General features: G+C 35.0%; 1 protein-coding gene across 2 annotated transcripts in view; it reads left to right on the forward strand.

The window, feature by feature from the left end:
• LOC6053994 overlaps nucleotides 1-23,470 on the forward strand; it is a 143,141-nt gene extending 119,671 nt beyond the window's left edge. For both annotated transcript variants that reach the window (XM_038262159.1, XM_038262160.1), the window contains exons 5-7: nucleotides 11,056-11,232; nucleotides 22,578-22,692; nucleotides 22,761-23,470. In XM_038262159.1, the coding sequence (XP_038118087.1) occupies nucleotides 11,056-11,232; nucleotides 22,578-22,692; nucleotides 22,761-22,950 (482 nt within the window). In that variant the 3' untranslated portion in view covers nucleotides 22,951-23,470. The remainder of the gene's footprint in view (nucleotides 1-11,055; nucleotides 11,233-22,577; nucleotides 22,693-22,760) is intronic.
• The last annotated feature ends 1,254 nt before the right edge of the window (nucleotides 23,471-24,724 follow it).

Genomic DNA, 24,724 nt, shown 5'->3' on the forward strand with positions numbered 1-24,724 from the left:
CAGCAACTAAGGGTCGTATCAGCACAGATCATAAAAGCAAAATATAGAGAATTTTCTCAGCATTTTCAAAATATGTTTTTCAGAAGTGGGCAATTAAAAAAAAAATAACTGCGACTATTTTCAAAAAACTTACCTAAAAATGGTTAAAACTTGAAAACGGTGCACTTTAGGGCTATTCCATGCCAAATAGGGAATCGGTTGTACCGGATCCTCTTCAATTTCAATAAAACTTTGTAGACATGTAAGCCTACGCTTATGTAAGCCATTTTTGTGTATATACAGCCAGTTTCACTCGATAATGACATTTGAGAAGGGCGTAAGTGTTTTAAATATTTTTGTAATTCGTAATTTAAATATTTCTGTATCTCGAAACCGTTACATCGTATCAAAAAATGGTCAAAGACAAACTTGTAAGAAATCTGACGGGCTTTCCGAAACAATACACTGAAAGAAAAAACAAGCAATTTTTATGAGATTTTCTGATTTTTGAGTTTAAAAGTCAAAATTGAAGGTGAGCCCACGATTTTTTTCGTTAATTTTTTTTTGTGAAAATAGCCTGAGATGTAACAGAAAGACTCACGAAAAAAGTCAAAAACTATCAAAAAACATTTTTTTTTTACATTTTTTTTAAACGGCTGTAACTTCACAAGGATTGGACTAAGGACAATGGTCGATATGGAAACTTTTATGTAACATAATCTGGAGAATCGATTCCCGTTTTCGGCTTTTAAAAATTTTCACGTTGAGAGCACTTTTCAATAAAACTGTTTAAATAAATGATTTTTGTATTTTTTTGGAGAGTTGCTCCATGCTGCATTTTTCGTGGGTCTTTTCGTAAATTTTGAACGAAAAAAATCTTGGGCTCACCTTTAAATTTGACTTTCAAACTTAAAAATCAGAAAATCTCATAAAAGTGGCGTGTTTTTTTCTTTCAGTGTATTTTTTTCGGAAAGCCCCTTCAAATTTCCTACAAGTTTGTCTTTGACCACTGAGGTACGGTGCAACGGCTTCGAGGTACAGAAAAATTTAAATTACAAAAATATTTAAAACATTTACGCTCTTCTTAAATGTCATAATCGAGTGAAACTGGCTCCATACACACAAAAATGACTACAAAGTTCCATCGAAATCGAAGAGGGTTGAGAAAAAGTACTTAAAAAATCCTGTTTTGAGCTGGAATTGCTCTTTATCAAATTTCCACTGTATTACTTTTTGATTGCAAGTTCGATTTTACATCGAAAAATTAAGTTAAAAATTTGTTGCGACCAATATTTTGATTTTTAAAAATTAGTATTAATTCAAAAATTTAAAACTCGGTCAAAGATTTTTGCACATTCTGGAATTTCTGAAAGGTTGGCAATTGATGGCCCCTAAATATATAAAAATATAAAATTGGGTTTTTTTTTTTGCAAATCAAAATTTAGTGACAAAAAGTGAAATTAAAAATCACCAATTTTTACCATGAATCTTTTTTAAAATTTAGTCCTTATCAAGTCCTTAACTTTACCCAAGACACCAAATCGATCGAAAAATTCTTTCAAAAGATACATATTTTTGAATTTTCATGTACCTATTTTGTATGGACAGCTGCCAAATTTGTATAGAAAATTATTAATTAATGCACATTAAAGGTTGAATAATTTTTTTCAGGTCTCCAATGATATTATTAAATGAACTTTATTAAACTGTTTTTTACTCTGTAACAAAAATTGATTTAAGTTTTTGTTGTAAGTTGAATTGTAATTCCAAATCAAAATATTGTGGTGCAATCCATTCGAAGCACCAACCAATCGCCAATTTGCCAGCTATTTAACTTCAATGAAACGCCACTTTTCGGCGATTCCAAATCAGTGATTAACCTTTTCACGTTTAACCTTGTTTAGCCAATTCACCAAGTTCAAAAGGACCGGTTCCGGATCGAAAATCGCAAAAGCAATAAACCATTCAGTGTCGTGTTAGCGTCAAAGCTCCCGTCCGGATCAATTCATTATGTTCCAATCGTGTGAAAACTGAATTAAACCTCCACCCCACAGTCCAGATCGTATCGCACAGTGAAAAGTGGGATGAGCGGGAAAACTCACCCCTTTCGCTCGCTCGCTCTCTCACTCTCTCGTTCATCAGGTTTTCCCGGCAAGCAACAAATCCAACACTGCAATCATGTATCATGCCGTTTGCTCGGAATCACAACCCTGGGTGACATTAATTATGTATACTCCATTGTGTGGAGCTTGTACCAGTTGAATTGGAAAAAGGCAAGCTTGTTGCACTGCGAGCTTTTTTTTTTGCTGCTGTTGTTCTCCGGGAATAGCCCAACTAACAAGCATTCAGTTCAAAGCGAGGGAAAACGAAACGTTAAAAACGAAAAGTAGTGAAAAAGTGCCCGCATTTTTCAAGCTATTGCTTGCTGGTTCCATTACTGGTTTTGTCCGCTGCATTCGTGCTGGGGACTTTTCGGCTTTTGTGGTTGTGGGGAAAGAATTAAGTCCCCAACTGGTAGCAGCAGCAGTAGGAAGTCAGCACACAGCACTGAGGTGTAGCAGCAGCAGAAGTGAGGAATGACTTTGACAGAGAACAGAACTGCTGGTTCTGTGAAGTGCTTTTTTTGTACAACTGTTGAGTTGATTCAATTTTTTGGCAAGTGCACTTTAAAGTTTTAATGACAAGTCGTTATGAAAGTATTCTATCAACTACTGGAATTACTTTAAAAAAATATAAATTATTCGCACTACAGCATTGCCTTGGCGTTCTCGATTGCAAATTCCTACTCGAAACTAGGTGCCCGAAGGCTTGACTATTAAGGCAATTGAAAATCTCTTTTTACACCTGAGCAATTCTCTACGAAATCGGTCTTTTTTCTTAAATTTTAATTTTTGTATTTTTTAATCCGACTGAAAGTTTTTTGGTGCCTTCGGTATGCCCAAAGAAGGGATTTTGCATCATTAGTTTGTCCCTATAATTTTCCATACAAATTTGGGAGCTGGCCATACAAAAATGATGTATGAAAATTCAAAAATCTGTATCTTTGAAGGATTTTTTTGGTCGATTTGGTGTCTTCGGCAAAGTTGTAGGTATGGATACGGACTACACTGGAAAAAAATTATACATGTCCCCTTAAACAAATAAAAAAATAAAAATAGTGTTGTTTTGCAGATAATGTTTTTGTGACAAAAAGTTAAATTAAAAATGTCCAAGTACCGTGTACCATTTTTTCAAATGTAGTCCTAATCAATACCTACAACTTTGCCGAAGACACCAAATCGATCAAAAATTCTTTTAAATGATACAGATTTTTGAATTTCCATACATCATTTTTGTAAGGACAGCTGCCAAATTTGCATGGAAAATTATATGGACAAACTACTGCAAACTGCAACATGTTTTTTGGGCATACGGAAAGCACCAAAAAAGTTTCAGACGGATTAAAAAAAAATTAAAGCAAAAAGACCGATTTCGTAGAGAACTGCTCTTTTTGCTTTTTGCTTTTTGCTTTTTGCTTTTTGCTTTTTGCTTTTTGCTTTTTGCTTTTTACTTTTTGCTTTTTGCTTTTTGCTTTTTGCTTTTTGCTTTTTGCTTTTTGCTTTTGCTTTTTGCTTTTTGCTTTTTGCTTTTTGCTTTTTGCTTTTTGCTTTTGCTTTTGCTTTTGCTTTTGCTTTTTGCTTTTGCTTTTGCTTTTTGCTTTTTGCTTTTGCTTTTGCTTTTTGCTTTTGCTTTTGCTTTTTGCTTTTGCTTTTGCTTTTGCTTTTGCTTTTGCTTTTGCTTTTGCTTTTGCTTTTGCTTTTTGCTTTTGCTTTTGCTTTTGCTTTTGCTTTTGCTTTTGCTTTTGCTTTTTGCTTTTGCTTTTGCTTTTGCTTTTGCTTTTTGCTTTTGCTTTTGCTTTTTGCTTTTTGCTTTTGCTTTTTGCTTTTGCTTTTGCTTTTTGCTTTTGCTTTTGCTTTTTGCTTTTGCTTTTTGCTTTTTGCTTTTTGCTTTTTGCTTTTTGCTTTTTGCTTTTTGCTTTTGCTTTTTGCTTTTTGCTTTTTGCTTTTTGCTTTTTGCTTTTTGCTTTTTGCTTTTTGCTTTTTGCTTTTTGCTTTTTTTGTCTCTTTTTTGAATAAAGAATCATGTTGTTAATCAGATTCAGTTTTTTTTTTGGTAATATAAATGCATCTCTTTGAGTTTTTTCAGCTGCGTTGTTTCTGGTCTTTAACCTAGAAATCGTCATCTGCACCAACTAAAAAAATAAAAAAATATCAAGGTTATAAAGTTTTTTTCTGAAGAAGTGTCACATGCCTCCTTTCAAAGCACCTAGACACGATGTCGTAATTTGCTGCAGCATTGAATTAAAAGAAATTGAATTTATTCTCAAACTTTCACCGTTCTTTCCGCGATGTCAGATTCATGTATCGTAGCACGGAACGAATCCATTATGTTTTACGACCTAACCCGGGAAAAGATTTCCTCTTCTGCAGGAGCAGCCGGAGTAACTTTTATCACCTTGCTAGAAACACGATGAAGGAAACGGCACTGTAACGGGTAGACGAAGCTTCAAATATTCATCGGCCCCACTACTCCCAGCAGGACGTCCTGCATGTCAGAGCAGAAGTGGATATTTCCCCCGTTGACGAAATGCAAATGACATTCTCCGGAATGAGTAGAGTTAATCTAGCGAGAAGTTGGTCGAGCGACGGAGTAACGCATCACATTAGTTCAAATTTCATTAGAGATGCTTGAGTTTCGGGGGGAAATAACAGTAAACTTAATTTCGACAAATCTCGCCAATCACGTCGGAGAAACCCCCCGTTTCCCTGCTCCACAAAGACACACACAAACGTAACGTAACGTTACTGCATAAAAGATGAAACCCCATAAAATATCCCGACCCTTCGGTTCTAAATCTGGCCCAGCTTAGAACGGGTTTCCCCAAAGCCGACGTGATGGATTCCGGTGGTGCAATCTCCAACGCGCTTAACGGTAGCACACTAAAATCAACCTTCCCGGCTATCGGACTGCTGCCGTAAACGGAGCCAAGGACGATATTCCCCAAACGGTTCTAAAATGTGCCACACCGCAAGAATTGCTCTCTATAGTGATGCTGCCATACATTTTGAGAAGAGAACCTCGCAAGGTGGGTGACACACGATAGTTGAATCCATTGAGATTACGGGCGAGTTATGTTTCCTGAAGGATTCGTTAATTAATAATTTGACTAGCTTCGTTGGCGCTGATTAAGGGATCTGAAATGTAATACATTCCAGGATTAAAACAACTCCAGACTGTTAATGCACTGCGTTTGCTGAGCGCTCTGGTGCTAGTTTAATTTGAAACAGCAGAAGCTCAACAGTACTCGACTCGGTTCAAGTGCGCTTTGGAAATGGCTCTTAATTAATATGCCACTCGACGCGATGCTTGAGCGTTGAAGAGTTTCACCAGAAGTTGCCGTTGTTGGAAAAATAACAGCAAATAAGTAACTCTTGGATTCTGGGATAATACAACTTGAGAACGGACAGTTTAAAATGGTTCAGTATTAAATGTTATGACAAGCTAAACAATGTAAATGAGCCAAAAACAAAGTATAAACAAACAGTCCATTCTGCTCGCTTCTTATAGAAACATCAATTGGCGTGAACAGGATAGACTGCTTTTCGGCCATATTTTTAATTAGGGCTTAAATTAAACCTGTTTAACAACATCTTGGTAAAACCTTGACAGATTTTCCAAGTTAAGGACTTGTCGGTGATTTATCAAAAAAATCTGGCAAATAGTAATACAATAATAAAAAATTCCAGATTTTTGTTTTTGAATAAGTCCTAAAACTATTCTTAAATTTGTGATATTATGGTTCATAACGATAAAGCTTATTTTTCTGAATACACTCAAACCCCGATGGTTTGACACCAATTGTTGTCAAACGAACGGGGTCACTTTTTAGTTTGACACCCTCTTTACACGGAGCTCACACACACTACCAAATGATTGGTTTGAAAGTAAATGTAATTGCTAAATACACATTTTGGAAGGAGGATAACACCGTTTGGGGTCTTTGTATCGATAGAATAGATTTTTCGTTGGAATTTCGTACCAACCCGGAATTACGTCGTCGGAAAATCCGCCGGCATCCGAACCGGTCCACGATTCATAAGTCAACCCATGTGGCATCGGAAAGGGCATAACATTTCCGATGATACCCAAACATCTAGGTTTTCTATAAAACCCACGTTTCTAAATACCTGAGCAAAAAGTAAGTTTGATCCACAAAACAAAAATTACGAAATTACTTACATTTTAAACAGGTTGCTCAAACGAAACCATAACAACGTTTTGCCTTCCTCACTGAGGTAAGGCTATAATCCTGCTCTAAAAATGAACTTCGTATAAAAACATCATGGGATCGAAAACTGAACAAATGTCTGTGTGTGTATGTGTATGTGTGTGTATGTATGAATGTGACCAACAAACTAGCTCATGTTTCTAGGCACTGGCTGAACCGATTTGACCCGAACCTGTTGCATTCGACTTGGTTTAAGGTTCCATAGATCGAGTTTTATACAGATTGAAGTTTCGATAAGTAGTTCAAAAGTTATGTATAAAAATGTGTTTTCACATATATCCGGATCTCACTTAAATGTATGTAAGCTATGTCCGGATCCACCATCCGACCCATCGTTGGTTAGGTTATCAAAAGACCTTTCCAACGAGTTCAAAACATTGAGAAACTGGCAACCCTGTCTCGAGGTATGGTCACTTAAGTGATATTTATGTACTTTTTTATTCCGGATCTAAAAAATAGATGAAATTTTTTGTACAATTCCATCATATCAACCATTGTTGGTAATAAGTGAGGAAGGCTCCAACCATATAGGTGGATTAAGTTAGTTTTTACCTAGGTATTAAAAAACATGGGTTTTATAGAAAACCTAGATGTATGGGTTTCAAAAAATCGAAAATTTTATGCCCTTTCCGATGCAACATAGGATGACTTGTGAATCGTGGACCGGTTCGGATGCCGGCGGATTTTCCGACGACGTAATTCCGGGTTGGTACGAAATTCCAACGAAAAATCTATTCTATCGATACAAAGACCCCCAAAACGGAGATATATCCTCTCCAAAATGTTTATTTAGCAATTCTATGGTTCTATGACATTTAGTTAAATTAAAAGTTTGCAAAATTAAGTTTAGATAAGTTTTATATAGATTTTCCAGAGTTATAAAAACTTTTATACTAAGTAGTTAGTAAACTTTATATTCAATCAATATTTTTTGAAGTTTATGTCCCTTGACTCTGACCTGGATGATGAATAGAGAGAATGCGTAACGTGATTTTCGAATGATCCCACTTTGTTTACATCTACAAAGTAGGAGGCTGTTCAAGCACAAACGTGACTTTTTTCTTACTGGTAAACGAGCTGTTTTATAAACAGTAGTATGTGTTTTATTTTTTCTAGTTTTTTACATTTTTGCTGGAAAATTGTGCGTGTTTTTAAGTTTCGATCGGTTAGAAGAGGTTTTTTTTAAGGGTGACAAAGAACTGCGGCGAGAGTGTAATTCTGTGATGCCGCAGATAAATTCCCTGGCTGATTTTGGAATCTTCCTGGTCATGTGATTCTAGCGAAACTGATCCAACAAACAGAGAAGATTTTCACTAAACCAGTAGGGTTTCAATCGGAATCAAAAAATAAAGACAGCTTCTGTATAAATAAAACCGCATTGACACCACAAAAAAAAACTTCCATTCATAACTATGACGATCTCGTCGTCAACTTTCTTAAGATTTCTTGACTTCAATTTCTGGTTCTAAAAGCCACACATTTTTTATTCTTGCAAAAAAAACAGTTTTTAATGACCGATAACAATACTCTCTACTTTTGGCGAACAGTAAATTGGTTCCACTTTGACAGTTCAAAATTGAGGCCGTTTTGCGAACCACTATTCAGCAACCAGACTCTGACCAAAGTCTAGGGGGGGAGGTAAAAAAATAAAAAAAGTATAAAAATTGAAATTACGAGCCATAGTTTTAACATGTTAATGAAAAAAGTGTTTTGAAATCCATTATACACCTGTCCAGTTGTTTTGTCATCATTGGTTTCCAAAATATCTAAGTACTGATGAAAATTTTATTTTTTGCGAAGAATCAAATTTTTGCTGTGCTGTACATTGGAATTTCATAAAAAATCAAAACATTTTTAAACAAGCTCAAACATGCTAAATATGATTATTAGAGCGTCCAATTTCCCGTCCCGGGAAAAAAATTCCCGGGAATTCCCGGGATTTCCCGGAAAAAAATATTTTCCGTTTCCCGGGAAATTTGTAAATTTCCCGGGAATTCCCGAAATACAAGCAGAAGTATACATTTTCATACCTTTTTGGCACCAATGTTTTGAAATTAAACAAAAAATAATAATTGGACCTTATTTGATTTTATTTATTTCCATCTACTGTTCATATTGAAAGAATCAGCTTGTCTGTAAATTTCATGTCAAGGTGTAATTCAGATTATATTTATTTCTGAAGCATTCATCACTAGGAATATTGTTTGCTTTTATGTTGGACCACAAAACATACGCTGTTATGGAATGAATATAAACTATTTTATTTTTGACAACCTTTTTTAATGTTTTTTTTTGTAATATCTCTTGAAAATAAGATATTTACATCTTCTGACTAAGATCAACATTGAGTATGTTTGACTTTTTTTTAACTTGAACATGTTGGATGGAAATTGAACTGATATAATAAATTTTTTAAACAAAGAATTCGTTTCTAAGTATTCGAGAAATTACAGATTGAAGTTATAAATTTATGAAGCACGTGAGCTACCAAGGGTGTAAGAGGGTTATATATGAAAAATTTCGTTGGATTTCAACCACTTTAAATACTCAACATTATTTTAATCTAATTAATTTATTAGACTGAATAATAGATATAACTAAAATCATATCATAAAACCATGAAAAAACTTTAAAAACAACTTCGTATCAGATGAAATTTACTCAATGAATGCAACTATATTTCAAAAACTCGCTCCAAATATTTGAAAACTTTGAGTTGTGATTTTATGAAATAGTGTTTCAAGTTAAAAAGCGATAGGAATTAGATTTTTAAGGTAAATTTAAAGATTATTTATTTATTCACAAGTTGAATTTTTTGGTTTTTTATTTTAACTTTATGGTCACTGAGACAAATTTTAAAGCAATTTTATGGTTGTGGAGCATAGATTTTCACAATCCAAACACTTTGATTTAAAAAAATCCTTCTCAACAAAAATACTAATAATATTTTCTTTCATTTGGGACGATTTGAAAGATTTAATAATTAGAAAGTTTATATATTTTCACAAAGTTGCATGATTTTTAACAAGCAGTCAAGCCATTAATTGATCCTCACACTCATTTTGACCAGTAAAGCTGCTGTTCTATACAATTTCTTTGCAAAAGATTAATCAGAAACAGGATTAGAATAATTTTCGTTAAATTTCAAATTTCCCGGGAAATTTGTTGAAAATTTCCCGTTTCCCGGGAATTTTGTAACCCCGGGAAATTGGACGCTCTAATGATTATCAATGCAGAAAAATGCATTTTAGATTGTTTTCAGTTGATTAGACTTCTATTTTCATGAAAATCTTGAAGTTTTTTGGATTTTTTTTGCCCTCCGATTTTTCAGACCAATCTTGAGGGGGGGGGGGGGGGGGGCGACATAAACTTTGAAAAGTATTTGCAACGGCCTAAATAACTTTAATTATGCAAATTTTTCAAAAAGTGTACAAACTATTTTTGCACATTTTTTGATTTTTGTAATAGTATTTTTTATATAACTTTTTATAGAAATCAGCTTTTCATGAGCTTTTTGTAGCAAAAAGTCCGGCATGAGTTTCTGAACAAAACGTAGTACTAAGTTTCTGCCAAACTTTAAATTGTTTACATGTTTGATCACCAAACATGCATTGTGCCCAAGGGGTGTAAATACTTTTTTACATACTGTAGTTTACGAGATACAAAAAGGGGTCAAGTCTCCGCACTTTTCCTGACAATATTCTCTACAAAATTTTGAAAAATATATTTAGGCACAGAATTATAGTAACAAAAATGCATTTCCCATTACTTTTGATGCAATAATCCGTATTTTAATCATTACTCAAGTTTTCCACGTATTGCATGTTTGATTTAACTTTGTAGTCTCTAAAGTTTAATTTAGTTATTGAATAAATAAATTTGATTAGATGTTTCATGTTGTTATTATTTTTCAACCAACCAATAACAATGTATTGAAATTTGAATCATTTTTACTAAGTAAATAAAATGATAATTGAAATCATTCTCGTATTATTTGTGTACGTGAGTGAAGATAAATATCAACATCGAGATCCTTACTTCCAGCCATGTCCATTGCTCCATACATTATGCTTTCACCCAATTCAAATTACCATGTACAAATGCTCTCCGCCCGTTGATTTCCATGTGCCTCTCTTCCACGTGTTATTGACCAGCACAACATAGCGTAACAATTTTCGTTTATGAATACACACAACATAATTTACCCCCTCCTCCCGATGCCGGGCTGGCAACCAAACGTGCATAATTAATCATCCCAGGTACACAGAAAGTCCACAAAGTACATCAAATCGCTTTAGAAGTTCAACAAATATTTTATTCATAAATCAATTAGTGGTCCAGGCGCGGAACCGGAAAAGGGAGTCTGCATTTTGCACACGGGTTTTGTGGGTGCGGCATCCGTTTTTGCACACAACATTGTAATAATATTGATCCCCCAAACGCTACGTTGGTGTTCGGAGCAGTGTCCCACACAAATGTTGGACAAAATCCACAATCCACGTGTACGGAATGCAATTTGCACACCGGTAGGGTGCATCGTGGGGGAATTTGGTTATATCGATTTTTTTTTATTTTGATTACTTGCTGTAATTTAACTTTGGATTTTCGATTTAAATGCACTCAATAATTTTATTTTATCAAATAATTCATTTTAAAACAACCCCAGCTTTTCCACCAATTTTCAACGGAAAACGCAAAATATACCCACTCACTCACGAAGCTTCCCCCGCAACTATTTTCCATTTCAGCGCACGGAATTGATTGCTTCAAATGTGTGTCGATGAACGGCGCGAACAAGGCCTGCGATGACCCGTTCCACAACAACTACTCAACGGCCATCCTGGAGTCGCCGTGCATGGGCGGCCGGAAGGGCCGGGACGGGCTGTTTCCGGCCACAGCGTGCATCAAAATTGCCGGTTACTATGGTGAGTAGTGTAGGTGCACTCTGTGGCGAACCGTCACCCCAGATTGTGATGATTTTGACGATGATGGCGATGGTCAGAAAATTGCAGAGTTTATTTTGAATAGTGGATTATCTTGGATTTGCGGTGAATCAATTTTTGATTCTTGATCAGATTTGTTTTGGAAACATATGATACAAAATATAACTGTAGAAGATTGAAATGAGTGCGTTTACCACACAAAAAGTATCATAAATATTATTTAAAATATTCTCAAATTGCATATTTTAGCAATTTTCTAGCTATTCCTCGTTTTTCAAAATTTTCGATTTTGTAATATTAGATTTGGAAGAAACTTTTATCCTTATGTCCAATTAACCCATTTAACATAATTTCATTCTCCATACAAGTCTCATTACAAATCCATACAAATGTCTGAAAATAATATTAGAAAATCCTTATCCTCTCACGGCTTGTCTTAAGGATATTTTTATCGAACTTGAATTAACCACGCCCTATAAATAAGCTGACCGAGCCACGTGGTAACGCTTCCGCATCCCAAGCGGTAGATCGGGGTTCAAATCCTGGCTCGGGCCAACACAACTGGTGATCTTTTCCCTTCTCGATTCGATTGCTTAGTAAAGGGAAGGTAGTGTATCGTCACAAACTAAACCTTATCACGACACCTTAGGAAGACAACCTATGGAATGTTAACATTAACCATAACATGTTAACATTAAGTTGAATAATAAACTGTCACTGAATCCGCTTTGTAAATGCCGGCCCCGATACTCTTCAAGGGTGTTCCCCTCAGGAACAGGGGAAGATTTACTTTTATTATAAATAAGCTTAAATCTCCAAAAAAATATCAAATACCACACTGAAACCAAGAAAAGACCTTTTGTTGCAAAAATCGTGAATATTGTCATGTTAAAACCACTCTGGAAGGAACCGCCCTAATAATCAAATAAATGCAAATATTTCGGGCAGAGATTCCCGCAAATTTGAGGCCGATCCAAGCAATTCTGAGCTTGACCAAGCTATTTGTGTAGATAATTATTGTATTGAAAAACCGAAAATATAACATTTTTATTCAAGTTTACGCTTACGTCGCTTAGCCAAATTTTGTGATTTGTCAAAGTGTTTTTTTCTACAAATAAAATAAGAATAAAACCCAACTCAGATTGTTCGAATTGTCCCACTGGAATAGATCAAAGTAGCTGTTAAGGACAAAAAAGGCAATAAGTATCACAGAATTTTGAAAATTTTGAACTTTCTGTACACTATAATTTGTTGAGCTTTCCAATGATTTTATGTTACAATAGTCTCTTTTCCACAAATTTATTTTGATGATATTTGCTACAAATCCACTCAAACAGTTTTGATAAAAAACGAACAATATTGCAGTTTCTAGATTAATTTGAAAAAATAATATATTTAGAAAATAAACCTATTTTGCAGCCATTATCAAAACTGACAATCGAGATTCACATTTTTCCATGATGAAGGATATTCAAGAAATGTCACGGGAACACAAAACTGTTGGAGATTTAGGCTTATTTATAGGGTATAAAAACTTCAAAATGATATAATCAATTTTCATCAATAGAAGATTTTGAAAAACTGTTTTCCTGAGTCAGGCCAGTCCCACCCAACAAGATCCAGCGTTAATTAGCGAGGTTCATTTGAGTTCGATAAAAATATCCTTTAGACAAGCCGTAATGCTTTCTTCGGCAAAAATGTAGGTTGAATTTAATGCTTTTCAGAAATAAAGTACTAACCATAATTTACAACTTTACTCCAGACGCTATATTAATCAGAAAATCCCTTATTCCCTTCCCTTCAATTTGTTAAAAAAAATCATTCAGCTTTTTGTTTAGAAATTTCAAAGAAAACAGAAAATATGAGTTTGAATACTTTTAAGTGGTATCCATAGATTGGCATAAATACTATCTAAAACAGGGGTGACCAAAGTATGGCCCGCGGGCCATACGTGGCCCGCGAGGTGAAATTTTGTGGCCCGCGGACCCATTTTGAATGATCATGTAAAATGGCCCGTTGACCACTTGTAAAGTGATTGTATACTTTTTCATAATTAAGGTTTATTTTAAACTTTTATATGCTAATCTTTTTTTTGTTAATAAAAAAAGCATATGATTTATCAAATCCCCACTTTAGGATACAAATAATTTGTTCAAAATATTTTATAATTAAAAAATTTTCACACGTTACAATGAGAGTGAAACTAGTAAATATCCTCAAAATTTTCATCAAATATTTTCAATTATTATATTTTTAATTCTGTAATAGTTGCAAAAATGTAAGTTTTTTTTAATAATTTGCAAGTCATAATGACACTTTTATGAACTGAACCTCAAACATACATTGCACTTCCTTCGGGATTCGAACTCATTACAGTTAGATAACGAATCTGATTGACTACCAACTGATTCAGGCAGACACAATGTGGAAATCGGAGGATCAAGTTTGTTGCAAATATTTTACAAAGCTTTCGTCGATCAACCAACCCCTCCATCATTTTTGAAAAATTGGCTCAAAAACCAGGAGCAAAAATATACTTTCAAAAAACTTCAAAACTTTAAAAAAAATTAAATCTAAATGCAATCAGCTGAAATTTATTAGATATGCATTCCTTTGCATTTAGAATCATCTGAACATGTTTGGGTTTATTAAAAAATGAATTTTAGTGAATTTTCGATGAAATAAATAATTTTTTTTCGCTAAAATATTTTTTTTGTCGAATCTTTTTTTTTTAATAATGATTGCAGTTTAACTATACGGAAGATAAAAACATTTTCTAACATTTTTTTCATTGAAATGTTGAAATTCTGGCTCTCTCTCAACGATTTTTCATCAGCCACACTTAATTTAAAGATAAAATTACGCCTTTAGATGAATTGTTCAACATGTAATGTCACCATTTTCGAAATATAAAGACAAAACTTTGTTTTTTTTTTTTTTTTAAAAAAAACACAAGTACATTCAGCTAAACACTTTTTTTTCAAATACCTGAAACAATAAAATCAACGAAACCGATAGAAAACCATTATTTTGTGGTTTCTATTATTTTGGATTGATTTTTTTTAAATAACAAATTAAATCTATTAAATTAAAATAATGTAATTTAATTTTTTTTAATAACCTTTTTTTTGTAAATTTGGCCCGCAAGCTCATTTGAGCTTCACATTTGGCCCGGCCTCCAAAAACTTTGAACACCCCTGATCTAAAATCTTTCAACTCAATATTGATGAAAAAGTTGCAGTAGACCTTCCAACAAAATATTTCCATTCAGTTCTTAAAATGTCGGGAAGCAGTTCCTCTTTAATTTGCCGTTTTCATCCAAAAGTACTTAAAAAAGTATACCGCGGGAAAATTTTGACGAGTTTTCATTAACATTGAAATATTTGTAAATATAATACATTTTCAATAATCAAAAACAAATTGGTTATTACAATTGGTTAACAATTCAATGAACTATATTTATAAACATATAAAAAGAAACAAGTTTCTCAATGATTTCATCTTGGAAAAGTTCTTTTAAAATACCGGAGTTTTAAAAAGAATCATTCTTTTCAGTGAACCGGCTCTTTGAACGGCTCGCTCTTTTTCTGCCCACCTCTAGTTTAGGTGGACATAATATACAATTTAAAGTCGATTTTTGGAAAAGAAGGGAATTGCTCTTCTACTGATTATCAAAATTGTAAAATCTCCCAATTGGGTAACTCCCAATTGCTTTATTTTTCCAAAGATTTTTGCATGAAATCAGTTCAAATAATGCATATGATATTAAAAATATAATTACTCGAAAGCAGACAAAAGTTTGATTTTTTTCGAGCTTCTGAAATCTATTCAATAACAATTAATTTTCTTAACTAAACACTGTTGTTTCGAACCTGGGTGCTGAAAAGACAGAATGCGTAACGTGCTGCTCTTCACTAATGAGCAATTCTCTACGAAATCGGTCTTTTTTCTTCAATTTTAATTTTTGTATTTTTTAATCCGGCTGAAACTTTTTTGGTGCCTTCGGTATGCCCAAAGAAGCCATTTTGCATCATTAGTTTGTCCATATAATTTTCCATACAAATTCGGCAGCTGTCCATACAAAAATGATGTATGAAAATTCTAAAATCTGTATCTTTTGAAGGAATTTTTGATCGATTTGGTGTCTTCGGCAAAGTTGTAGGTATGGATACGGACTACACTGGAAAAATAATACACGGTAAAAAAATTTGGTGATTTTTTATTTAACTTTTATCACTAAAACTTGATTTACAAAAACACTATTTTTAATTTTTTATTTTTGATATGTTTTAGAAGACATAAAATGCCAACTTTTCAGAAATTTCCAGGTTGTGCAAAAATCACTGACCGAGTTATGAATTTTTAATCAATACTGATTTTTCAAAAATCGAAATTTTGGTCGTAAAAATTTTCAACTTCATTTTCGATGTAAAATCAAATTTGCAATCAAAAAGTACTTTACTAAAATTTTGATAAAGTGCACCGTTTTCAAGTTATAGCCATATTTAAGTGACTTTTTGAAAATAGTCGCAGTTTTCATTTTTAAATTAGTGCACATGTTTGCCCAGTTTTGAAAAAATATTTTTGAAAAGCTGAGAAAATTCTCTATATTTTGCTTATTCGGACTATGTTGATACGACCTTTAGTTGCTGAGATATTGCAATGCAAAGGTTTAAAAACAGGAAAATTGATGTTTTCTAAGTTTCACCCAAACAACCCACCATTTTCTATCGTCAATATCTCAGCAACTAATGGTCCGATTTTCAATGTTAATATATGAAACAATTGTGAAATTTTCCGATCTTTTCGAAAAAATATTTTTGGAATTTTCAAATCAAGACAAACATTTTAAAAGGGCGTAATATTGAATGTTTGGCCTTTGTGAAATGTTAGTCTTGATTTGAAAATTCCAAAATATTTTTCGAAGAGATCGGAAAATTTCACAAATGTTTCATATATTAACATTGAAAATCGGACCATTAGTTGCTGAGATATTGACGATGAAAATGGTGGGTTGTTTGGGTGAAACTTAGAAAACATCAATTTTCCTGTTTTTAAACCTTTGCATTGCAATATCTCAGCAACTAAAGGTCGTATCAACAAAGTCCAAATAAGCAAAATATAGAGAATTTTCTCAGCTTTTATTTTTTCAAAACTGGGCAAACATGTGCACTAATTTAAAAATGAAAAACTGCGACTATTTTCAAAAAGTCACTTAAATATGGAAAACTGCAATCAAAAAGTAAAGTACTTTTTGATTGCAAATTTGATTTTACATCGAAAATGAAGTTGAAAATTTTACGACCAAAATTTCGATTTTTGAAAAATCAGTATTGATAAAAATTCATAACTCGGTCAGTGATTTTTGCACAACCTGAAATTTCTGAAAAGTTGGCATTTTATGCCTTCTAAAACATATCAAAAAATAAAAAATTAAAAATAGTGTTTTTTTGTAAATCAAGTTTTAGTGATAAAGTTAAATAAAAAATCACCAAATTTTTTTACCGTGTATTATTTTTTCCAGTGTAGTCCGTATCCATACTACAACTTTGCCGAAGACACCAAATCGATCAAAAAATTCCTTCAAAAGATACAGATTTTAGAATTTTCATACATCATTTTTGTATGGACAGCTGCCGAATTTGTATGGAAAATTATATGGACAAACTAATGATGCAAAATGGCTTCTTTGGGCATACCGAAGGCACCAAAAAAGTTTCAGTCGGATTAAAAAATACAAAAAAAATCGAATGACCGAAATCCTAGAGAACTGCTCTAATACAACTGCACTACAGCTGTAAATATAAACAAAGTAGAAGGCTAGGTTCACGCTCAAGCGTGACATATTTTTTGCTGCTGAAGTGACTTGTTTTGAAACATTTTGGATCTGTTGATTTTAAAGTTTTCGCTGAAAAATTAAGTGATTTGCGCTTTTTTTGTTTGTAGACTTAATTATGGGCGGCCAAAAGAGTCAATCTTTGTTTTCCACGTGACGAACAATTGCATCAGAAGTGGGTGCAATTTTATGAATCTGAAGAGCAACCGAATGGAAGTTCCGTGATTTTGTATCATTAAAGCGCAGTGATAATGTCGGAGTAAGCTTATTCAATATTATTTAGCTGGTGCCATTTATAGCTATCGTCGCTAACATTTCAAAAAACCGTATAGGTTTTGCGTGAGTCATAGCGCTTATTTAAATGTTAGCGACAAATTATGCCAATCTCAATTCCAACCCTCTTCTAAAAATTTGTTGACTTCGAATACCTCAAAAGCTCGACGCCCTCGACTTTTTTATTCCTGAAAAAATAAATCATAGATCGATTACAATACTTGCCACTTCTTGGTATCATTTTTCAAACAGTAAATTGGTTCCGCTCCATCCCATCTCGAGATATCGTGGCACCCGTAAATCAACTCGGTGTTATGAGAAAAAAGCTCAGAAAGTTTGAAAGTCTGCTTTGCGCAAGGCAATATGTTTAGCTTGAATTTGTCTCTAACTCAGTTTTACCAAGTAAAATCTTCATGAAACTTTCAGAAGTGATTGAAAATCATCTTTTTAGTGGATTCAATAAATTTTCTGTAATATGAAATTTTGTGATTTTCTACATGTATGTAACCCCTTAAATGCCAAAATCGAATTTTCTTTTAAATTTCTCATTAAAAAAACATCAGGATTATAAAAATCAACTAGCAAAAGGATAATTGAGAAAAAAATCAGTGTAATTTAATTGTTATTAGAATAAAAAATGCCAATTTTTTTAAATAGAATAAAAACGCAAAGTGGATAAAATTTAATAACAGGTAAAAGTTTTCATGAGATTTAAAGAAAATATGAAAAAAGTAAACTCTTTCTCTACCATCAAATTACTCCTAAGTAAAAACCGCAAGAATCAAACCAGATTTATATGAGGATGGAAATGTTCCACATCGATAAATACCTTCCATTAAACCTGGACCATTTTGCTTCGACAGTTTTACTCTTGATGTAGCACACATACAACACTCAATGTCACCATTTATCAACCATGCTGCCATGTTGGTGCCCGGTACAATATCGTCATGATCGTGCTAGCTTGTCGCACGTGCATTTTGGACTGAATTCAGTTAAGGACGCCATTTTGTTTAGTTTTGAATGGCCTTTATACGGTGTATGCGCCATTTTCCAAATATGTTTAGCCAAAAACTTTTTTTTTTGTTGAAGTAGATGAACGAAAATCTAACCCAAAATTTGCTTCCTTTAATCACATTAAAATGCTCTAATCAGTCTCCACAAGGTGTCAGACGTCCATTCGGAGGCGTTGAAGCATGTGTGGCCATGGCCCATTACGGAGCTAGCCGAGCGGGTGCCACCTCACAGATGTTGATCTCAAAATGGGGTGTTGATGGGGAGTGACCCTTTTCTAGCTTGACCTCTCCCATCCTCCCATCCTGACTTTGTGAGACAAGTGCGAAAAACAACGAAAAGGCTTGCCCTGCATTTGCATACAACCATGTTGGGTTCGAGCTGTGACCGTTGCCGTTTCACGTCCCCGTTGTTGCACACTTTATAGGGGGATGCATGCAGTGCTTACTTGTGCCGTGATTGGTGGTGAATTTGTTCACATTTGCTTGCATAACAAGTTTATAAAATTGATCAAAAGCCTTTTTATTTTTTAAAGTTAATATTCATCAAAATATGTTTTCATGTGTTGGTTCCAAATTACAATAATCAAATGAATTAAACTCACTATATTGGACGTTTTTATCACTTGCAGTCAACCACCAGTGAAGATCTGTACCCAGAGCAAGGACCAGAAGCACGAACTGTACTCTTTGTAACAAGTTTTATGGTCGTTATCTGCTACCCTTGTGAAAGACAATGAGTTTGCCATGAACGGTGATGTCGAAAAATAAGCAAAAAAAAAATAGATTTATCTATCGCAATGATTTCATGAATATTAACACAAGGCTTCAGAATATTTTTTTTTAAATGAAAGTAAAAAGGAGATTTGGAAATTGTGGGTGTTGTAGTAAACAGCCAAAGCGCAATTTCGAAAAGAAAATTTAAAAATAATCGCAGGGCCACAATTTAAAAAATATCATGATTTAAGAAAAAAAAGGTCGAAACAAAACTTTTTATAAAATGCAAAATTGAATTTAGAACCAACAAGTAGTGAACCAAAATTTTGATAAATTGCACCATTGTCAAGATAAATCAATATATTTTTGAAGAGCTCAGAAAATTTCAACTACAGTATTTACATTTTAGAAAATGATTTATTTTTCAGTAAAGTTTAGCTAGCATTTTAAATTTTATGAAATTTTGAAAAATGCTCTTGAATGCCCGCCAAAAAGTCATGTTTGTTAAATAAAAATTGTTTGATTATAAACATATTACATGGCTCCAGATAGTTTAAAATGATTTTGACACCATAAAAAATTTTACAACAATTTTTGAAAAAAAGATTATTAGGCATCATTTTTCAAAAATTGTTGTAAAATTTTTTATGGTGTCAAAATCATTTTAAACTATCTGGAGCCATGTAATATGTTTATAATCAAACAATTTTTATTTAACAAACATGACTTTTTGGCGGGCATTCAAGAGCTTACTCCGGTGAGCGTACTGAGCCCAAATCTCAATTATGAACTTGATTGGACGTAACAGGAGCTGGGGCTTTGAATTTGATTTTTTGAAGAAATTTAACCCATAAAAAGATATTTTTAATCAAATGTCATTTTTTAGGCTTTTTGGCCATTAATGCGTTTTCTTTCTACACCATGGTCGTATAGGTCAAATCATTGCGCAAGTTTTGGTATATATAACATTGAAGTTTTAAGCAACCTGGACCTCGGTTCAATCTAGACTACTTTTTCAAAACAACCAATGCTCCGTGGGTTTCCTATGTATATAGGACCTTTTGGAAAAGAAAGTGAGCAAAACATTCAATATTACGCCCTGTTAAAATGTTAATCTTGGTTTAAAAATAATTTTTTTTTTATTCGAAAATATGCGCAAATTTCACAAATGTTTCATATTTTAACATTGTAAATCGGGCCATTATGTTCTGAGATATTGACATTAGAAAATTGTGGGTTGTTTGGGTGAGAATTAGAAAACATCAATTTTCCTGTTTTTAAACCTTTGCATGGCAATATCTCAGCAACTAAGGGTCGTATCAACAATGTTCAAAAAAGCAAAATATAGAGAATTTTCTCTTTTCTTAAAAACTGCGACTATTTTAAAAAAAAAATACCCAAAAATGTCTTTAACTTGAAAACCGTGCACTTTATCAAAATTTCACTAAAGTACGAAAAATAGAGTTGATAAAATTTTGCGACTAATATTTCGAATTTTTGAAAAATTCAGTATTGATTAAAAAATCATAACTCGATCAAAGATTTTTTGCACAACCTGGAAATTTCTGAAAAGTTGGCATTGATGTCCTCTAAAACATATCAGAAAAAGAAAAAAAAATAAAAATAGTGTTTTTTGCATTTAAAAAAAAAATTACCGTGTATCATTTTTTTCCAGTGTAGTCCATATCCATACCTACATCTTTGCCGAAGACTTCAAATCGATCAAAAAATACCTTCAAAAGATACAGATTTTTGAATTTTCTTACATCATTTTTGTATGGACAGCTGCCAAATTTGAATGAAAAATTATATGGACAAACTAATGATGCAAAATGGCTTCTTTGGGCATACCTGAGTGCTGAATAGTGGTTCGCAAAACGGCCTTAATTTTGACATGTCAAAGTGGAACCAATTTACTGTTCGCCAAAAGTAGAGAGTATTGTTATCGATTATTAAAAATTGTTATATTTTTGCTAGAATAAAAAATGTGTGGCTTTTGGAACCTGGAAGTGAAGTAGAGAAATCTTAAGAAAGTTGAAGGCGAGATCGTCATTTTTTTTTATAATTACGAATGGAAGTTGTTTATGGAGTCGATGTGGCTGTATCCATCCAGAAGCTGTCTTCATTGTTTGATTCCGTTTGAAAACCTACTGGTTTAGTGGAAATCTGCTCTGTTTGTTGGATCAGCTTCGCTAGAATTTGAGATATTTTTTTTCGCTGAACCAGAAAGAGCTACAAGATTCCAAAATCAGCCAGATAAAATCATCTTTGTCACCCGTAAAAAAGAAAAACCTCTTAAAAACACACAATTTTCCAGCAAAAAATGTCAAAAACTAGGCAAAATAAAACACATTCTACTGATTATAAAACATCTCATTTGCCTGTAAGAAAAAAGTCATGCTTGTGCTTGAACAGCCTCCTACTTTGTAGATGTAAACAAAGTGGGATCATTCGAAAATCACGTAACGCATTCTCTCTATTCATCACCCAGGGGCATACCGAAGGCACCAAAAAAGTTTCAGCCGGATAAAAAAATACGAAAATTAAAATTGAAGAAAAAAGACCGATTTCGTGGAGAATTGCTCATGTTGAATCTTGTTTGAAATAACCATAAATTAAATTTGTAGAACAGCATAACTGCCGTTCTACGCATAATTGTCCCATGTCAGTTTTTGACGATTTTGACTTTATGCCATTTTTAAGTTTAATCTGATGTGTACTTTAAGAAAAACACATAAAATCTGGTACTTTGTTCGGAAACTCATCAAAAACAACACCAAGTCTGTTTGTCCCATCGTTGAACTTCTACGCATAATTGTCCCACCAAGTATTTTCTTACACGGAATCATTAGTTTGACTAAGCATTATGCCTTGTTTACCTGTTGTATAGCAAGAGGATCACAAATAAGGGTGATAAACTGCTAACTGGGGCGATTAGGGGCACATAGGGCGAATAGGAACCCACGGGACAATTATGCGTAGAAACACTGAAATCGGTCGAAAAATTTCAATCGCGTTTTACTCAGTTGCATTTTTTTGAACATGGGACAATTATGCGTAGAACGGCAGATAATACCTTCAAAAAAATTTAAACTTGTCGTTTTTTATCATTAAAAAAATGGTGTAGTTTTAACTGTGTCAACCAACTTTAACAACAGATGATCAATGTTCCAAAAGATCCTTGTTCTCACAGTTCGCAAAATATTGAGGCTACCCCATATTGATACGTAATCTCCGGCCATGTCCTTGTGCACTGGCGCACTCCAATGCAATCTTCTGCAATGTTCATGAAGCTCGTTCCAGACCCCACCTCTGGGCCTTTAAAGGATGCAATATATTCATGAACGTTGACTTCGCAGACACACACATTCACGCGATTGCGCCAGGCTGGTGTCCCAAAGGCCCCAGGTTGGCGTTTAAATATTTGATTGATCATCTTTGCTCTCTCCTTTTATCTCTTCTCTTTCCTGTTTTTTTGTTGCTTCCAGATGACACCGGCGAAACAATCACCGTCCGAGGCTGCGCCCTGGACAGTGGCACGCTGACCACCGATACGGAAATCATCCGGATGTCCCACTGTGGTCGATTCTTCTACGATGACCGGTAAGATAGGGTGGTGGGGGTGGCAAAAAGTGGTCATAAAGTCCGTCGCCTGCTTGTTCGTTTTGCAGGTATGTCCACGGTTGTCTGCAGAGTTGCAACGATGCGGATGCGTGCAACCACGGCACGAGGCCGGCGGGGTCCGGAGGTCTCGGGCTGACGGGCTTGGCCGTAGCCATGACGATGGTGGCGTTGAGTAGCGTGCTCTACCGTCGACGGACTCTGTTCCAGCAGGAGGCGCCACTCGTCACCGGAAGCTAACAGAGCATCGGGACTTAGCTACTGGCGTGTCGGCGGCCTGGCCGCAGGTCTTCGGACGATGATTTATGAAAACAGCGCAAAGTCGTAGCGTTCCTCTAGTTAGGGTCGAGACCGGAAGAGTCTCTCGTCGAATAGCCGTTCAACCGTGCTACACTAGCACGCGTTATATGAAATACAGAGCAAGATGAAAAAAAAAAACAATGTAAGCAAATAAAAGTTTGCACTCTCGTTCAGTTTTTTGTACCACATCACCAGCATCATCATACCTGCTCACCGTTAAGCTTTGCTTCTCGCATGTGTATGAAATTTACAAGTGAAACAACAACATCAAAGAGGTATTGACGACCAATAGTAGCAACAGCAGCCGCAATTACTCACACGCAGTTAGTTAGGACTTAAGGTAAAACCACGTGGCTCATCATTCTTCACACACACACAACAAAAACAACAAACAATTGTAATAACTGTAATAAGTAAGAATAAATGAATTGAGAATCAAAATGTAAGGTAAGGTAAGAAATACGCATCACATAGGACGCAAAACTTTTTGTAACGAATCACTTCCAAATAATTCGACACACACACACGCGCGCATTTGATACGAACCAGAACTGGGATGTTCACGAAATGTAAATTATTGAACACAAACAAAAAGTACAGAACAACGGGTGATCCATAGCAAAAGTGTATAGAGCAAAGAAGGTGCCTCCTAAGTTGCTAGCGATCTGAGTCTAATGTAAGTGCGACAACTGAAACTGTCAAATTAAGTCCGGACGCTTTTGACACACGTACATGCCCAAATACTTTATGTAAAAGGTGGAGCGGCAGTGAAAATAAAACCGCGTGTACGTTTGTCAAAGTTATATTCGAGAGTGTTTACAGCAGAGTGAAAATATCTGACAGGAGTTGAGCTACACGCTAAAGGGCGTTTACTCATTTCTTCTTGTTTACTAATCTACCACAGACAAGTGGACAGCTTAAATCTCCAACACACCTCCTTAAGCTGATCCGCTGATCCCCATCGCTGATCGTTTGCGCTCCAGCTTGATCCGTTCCAGAGACTTTGTCAGGCCGTCCGCCGTCTGTTCGTCCGTGCTGACGTAGGTCAGCTGCACGATCTTCTTGTCGAGGGCGTCACGGATATAATGGTGACGAATGTCGATATGCTTGGTACGCGGCGTGTAACCTCCATTCTTGACGATGCAGATGGCGCTCTGGTTATCGCAGCGTAGCTCGATCGGTTGCTTTCGTCCCAGTTGAGCCAACAATCCGTGCCACCACGAAGCTTCCTGAACAGTGGCAGCCAGAGCCATATACTCGGCTTCACAGGTTGACAGCGCGACAGTCGGCTGTCGTTTGCAGCTCAAGCAACTGCACCTCCTTGCAGCATGAAGATGTAGCCACTTGTTGACTTCCGGTCGTCCAAATCCGATGCCCAGCTTGCGTCGGCGTACCCGACTAGCTCTGTGTTGCCGTGCTTCCTGTAACGCAGCTTCAACCCGCACGTGCCTCGTAGGTACCGGAACAGGTGTTTGACTGCTTCCCAGTGCTTCGGCCCAGGATTTGCGTTGAAACGACTCAGTTGGTTCACTGCGTGCATGATGTCCGGCCGGGTACAGGTGGCCAGGTACATCAGACTTCCTACGGCTTCGGGGTAGGGAACTCGTTTCATCTTCTCCGCCTTGTCAGCCGTTTTCGGCGCCATCTCCTTGATCAGCTTCACGCACGGGTTCGATGGTGTCGACACGGGCTTGGCGTTCTGCATGTTGAACCG

Source organism: Culex quinquefasciatus, chromosome 3 (assembly GCF_015732765.1).
Source record: "Culex quinquefasciatus strain JHB chromosome 3, VPISU_Cqui_1.0_pri_paternal, whole genome shotgun sequence".
Lineage (NCBI taxonomy): Eukaryota > Metazoa > Arthropoda > Insecta > Diptera > Culicidae > Culex > Culex quinquefasciatus.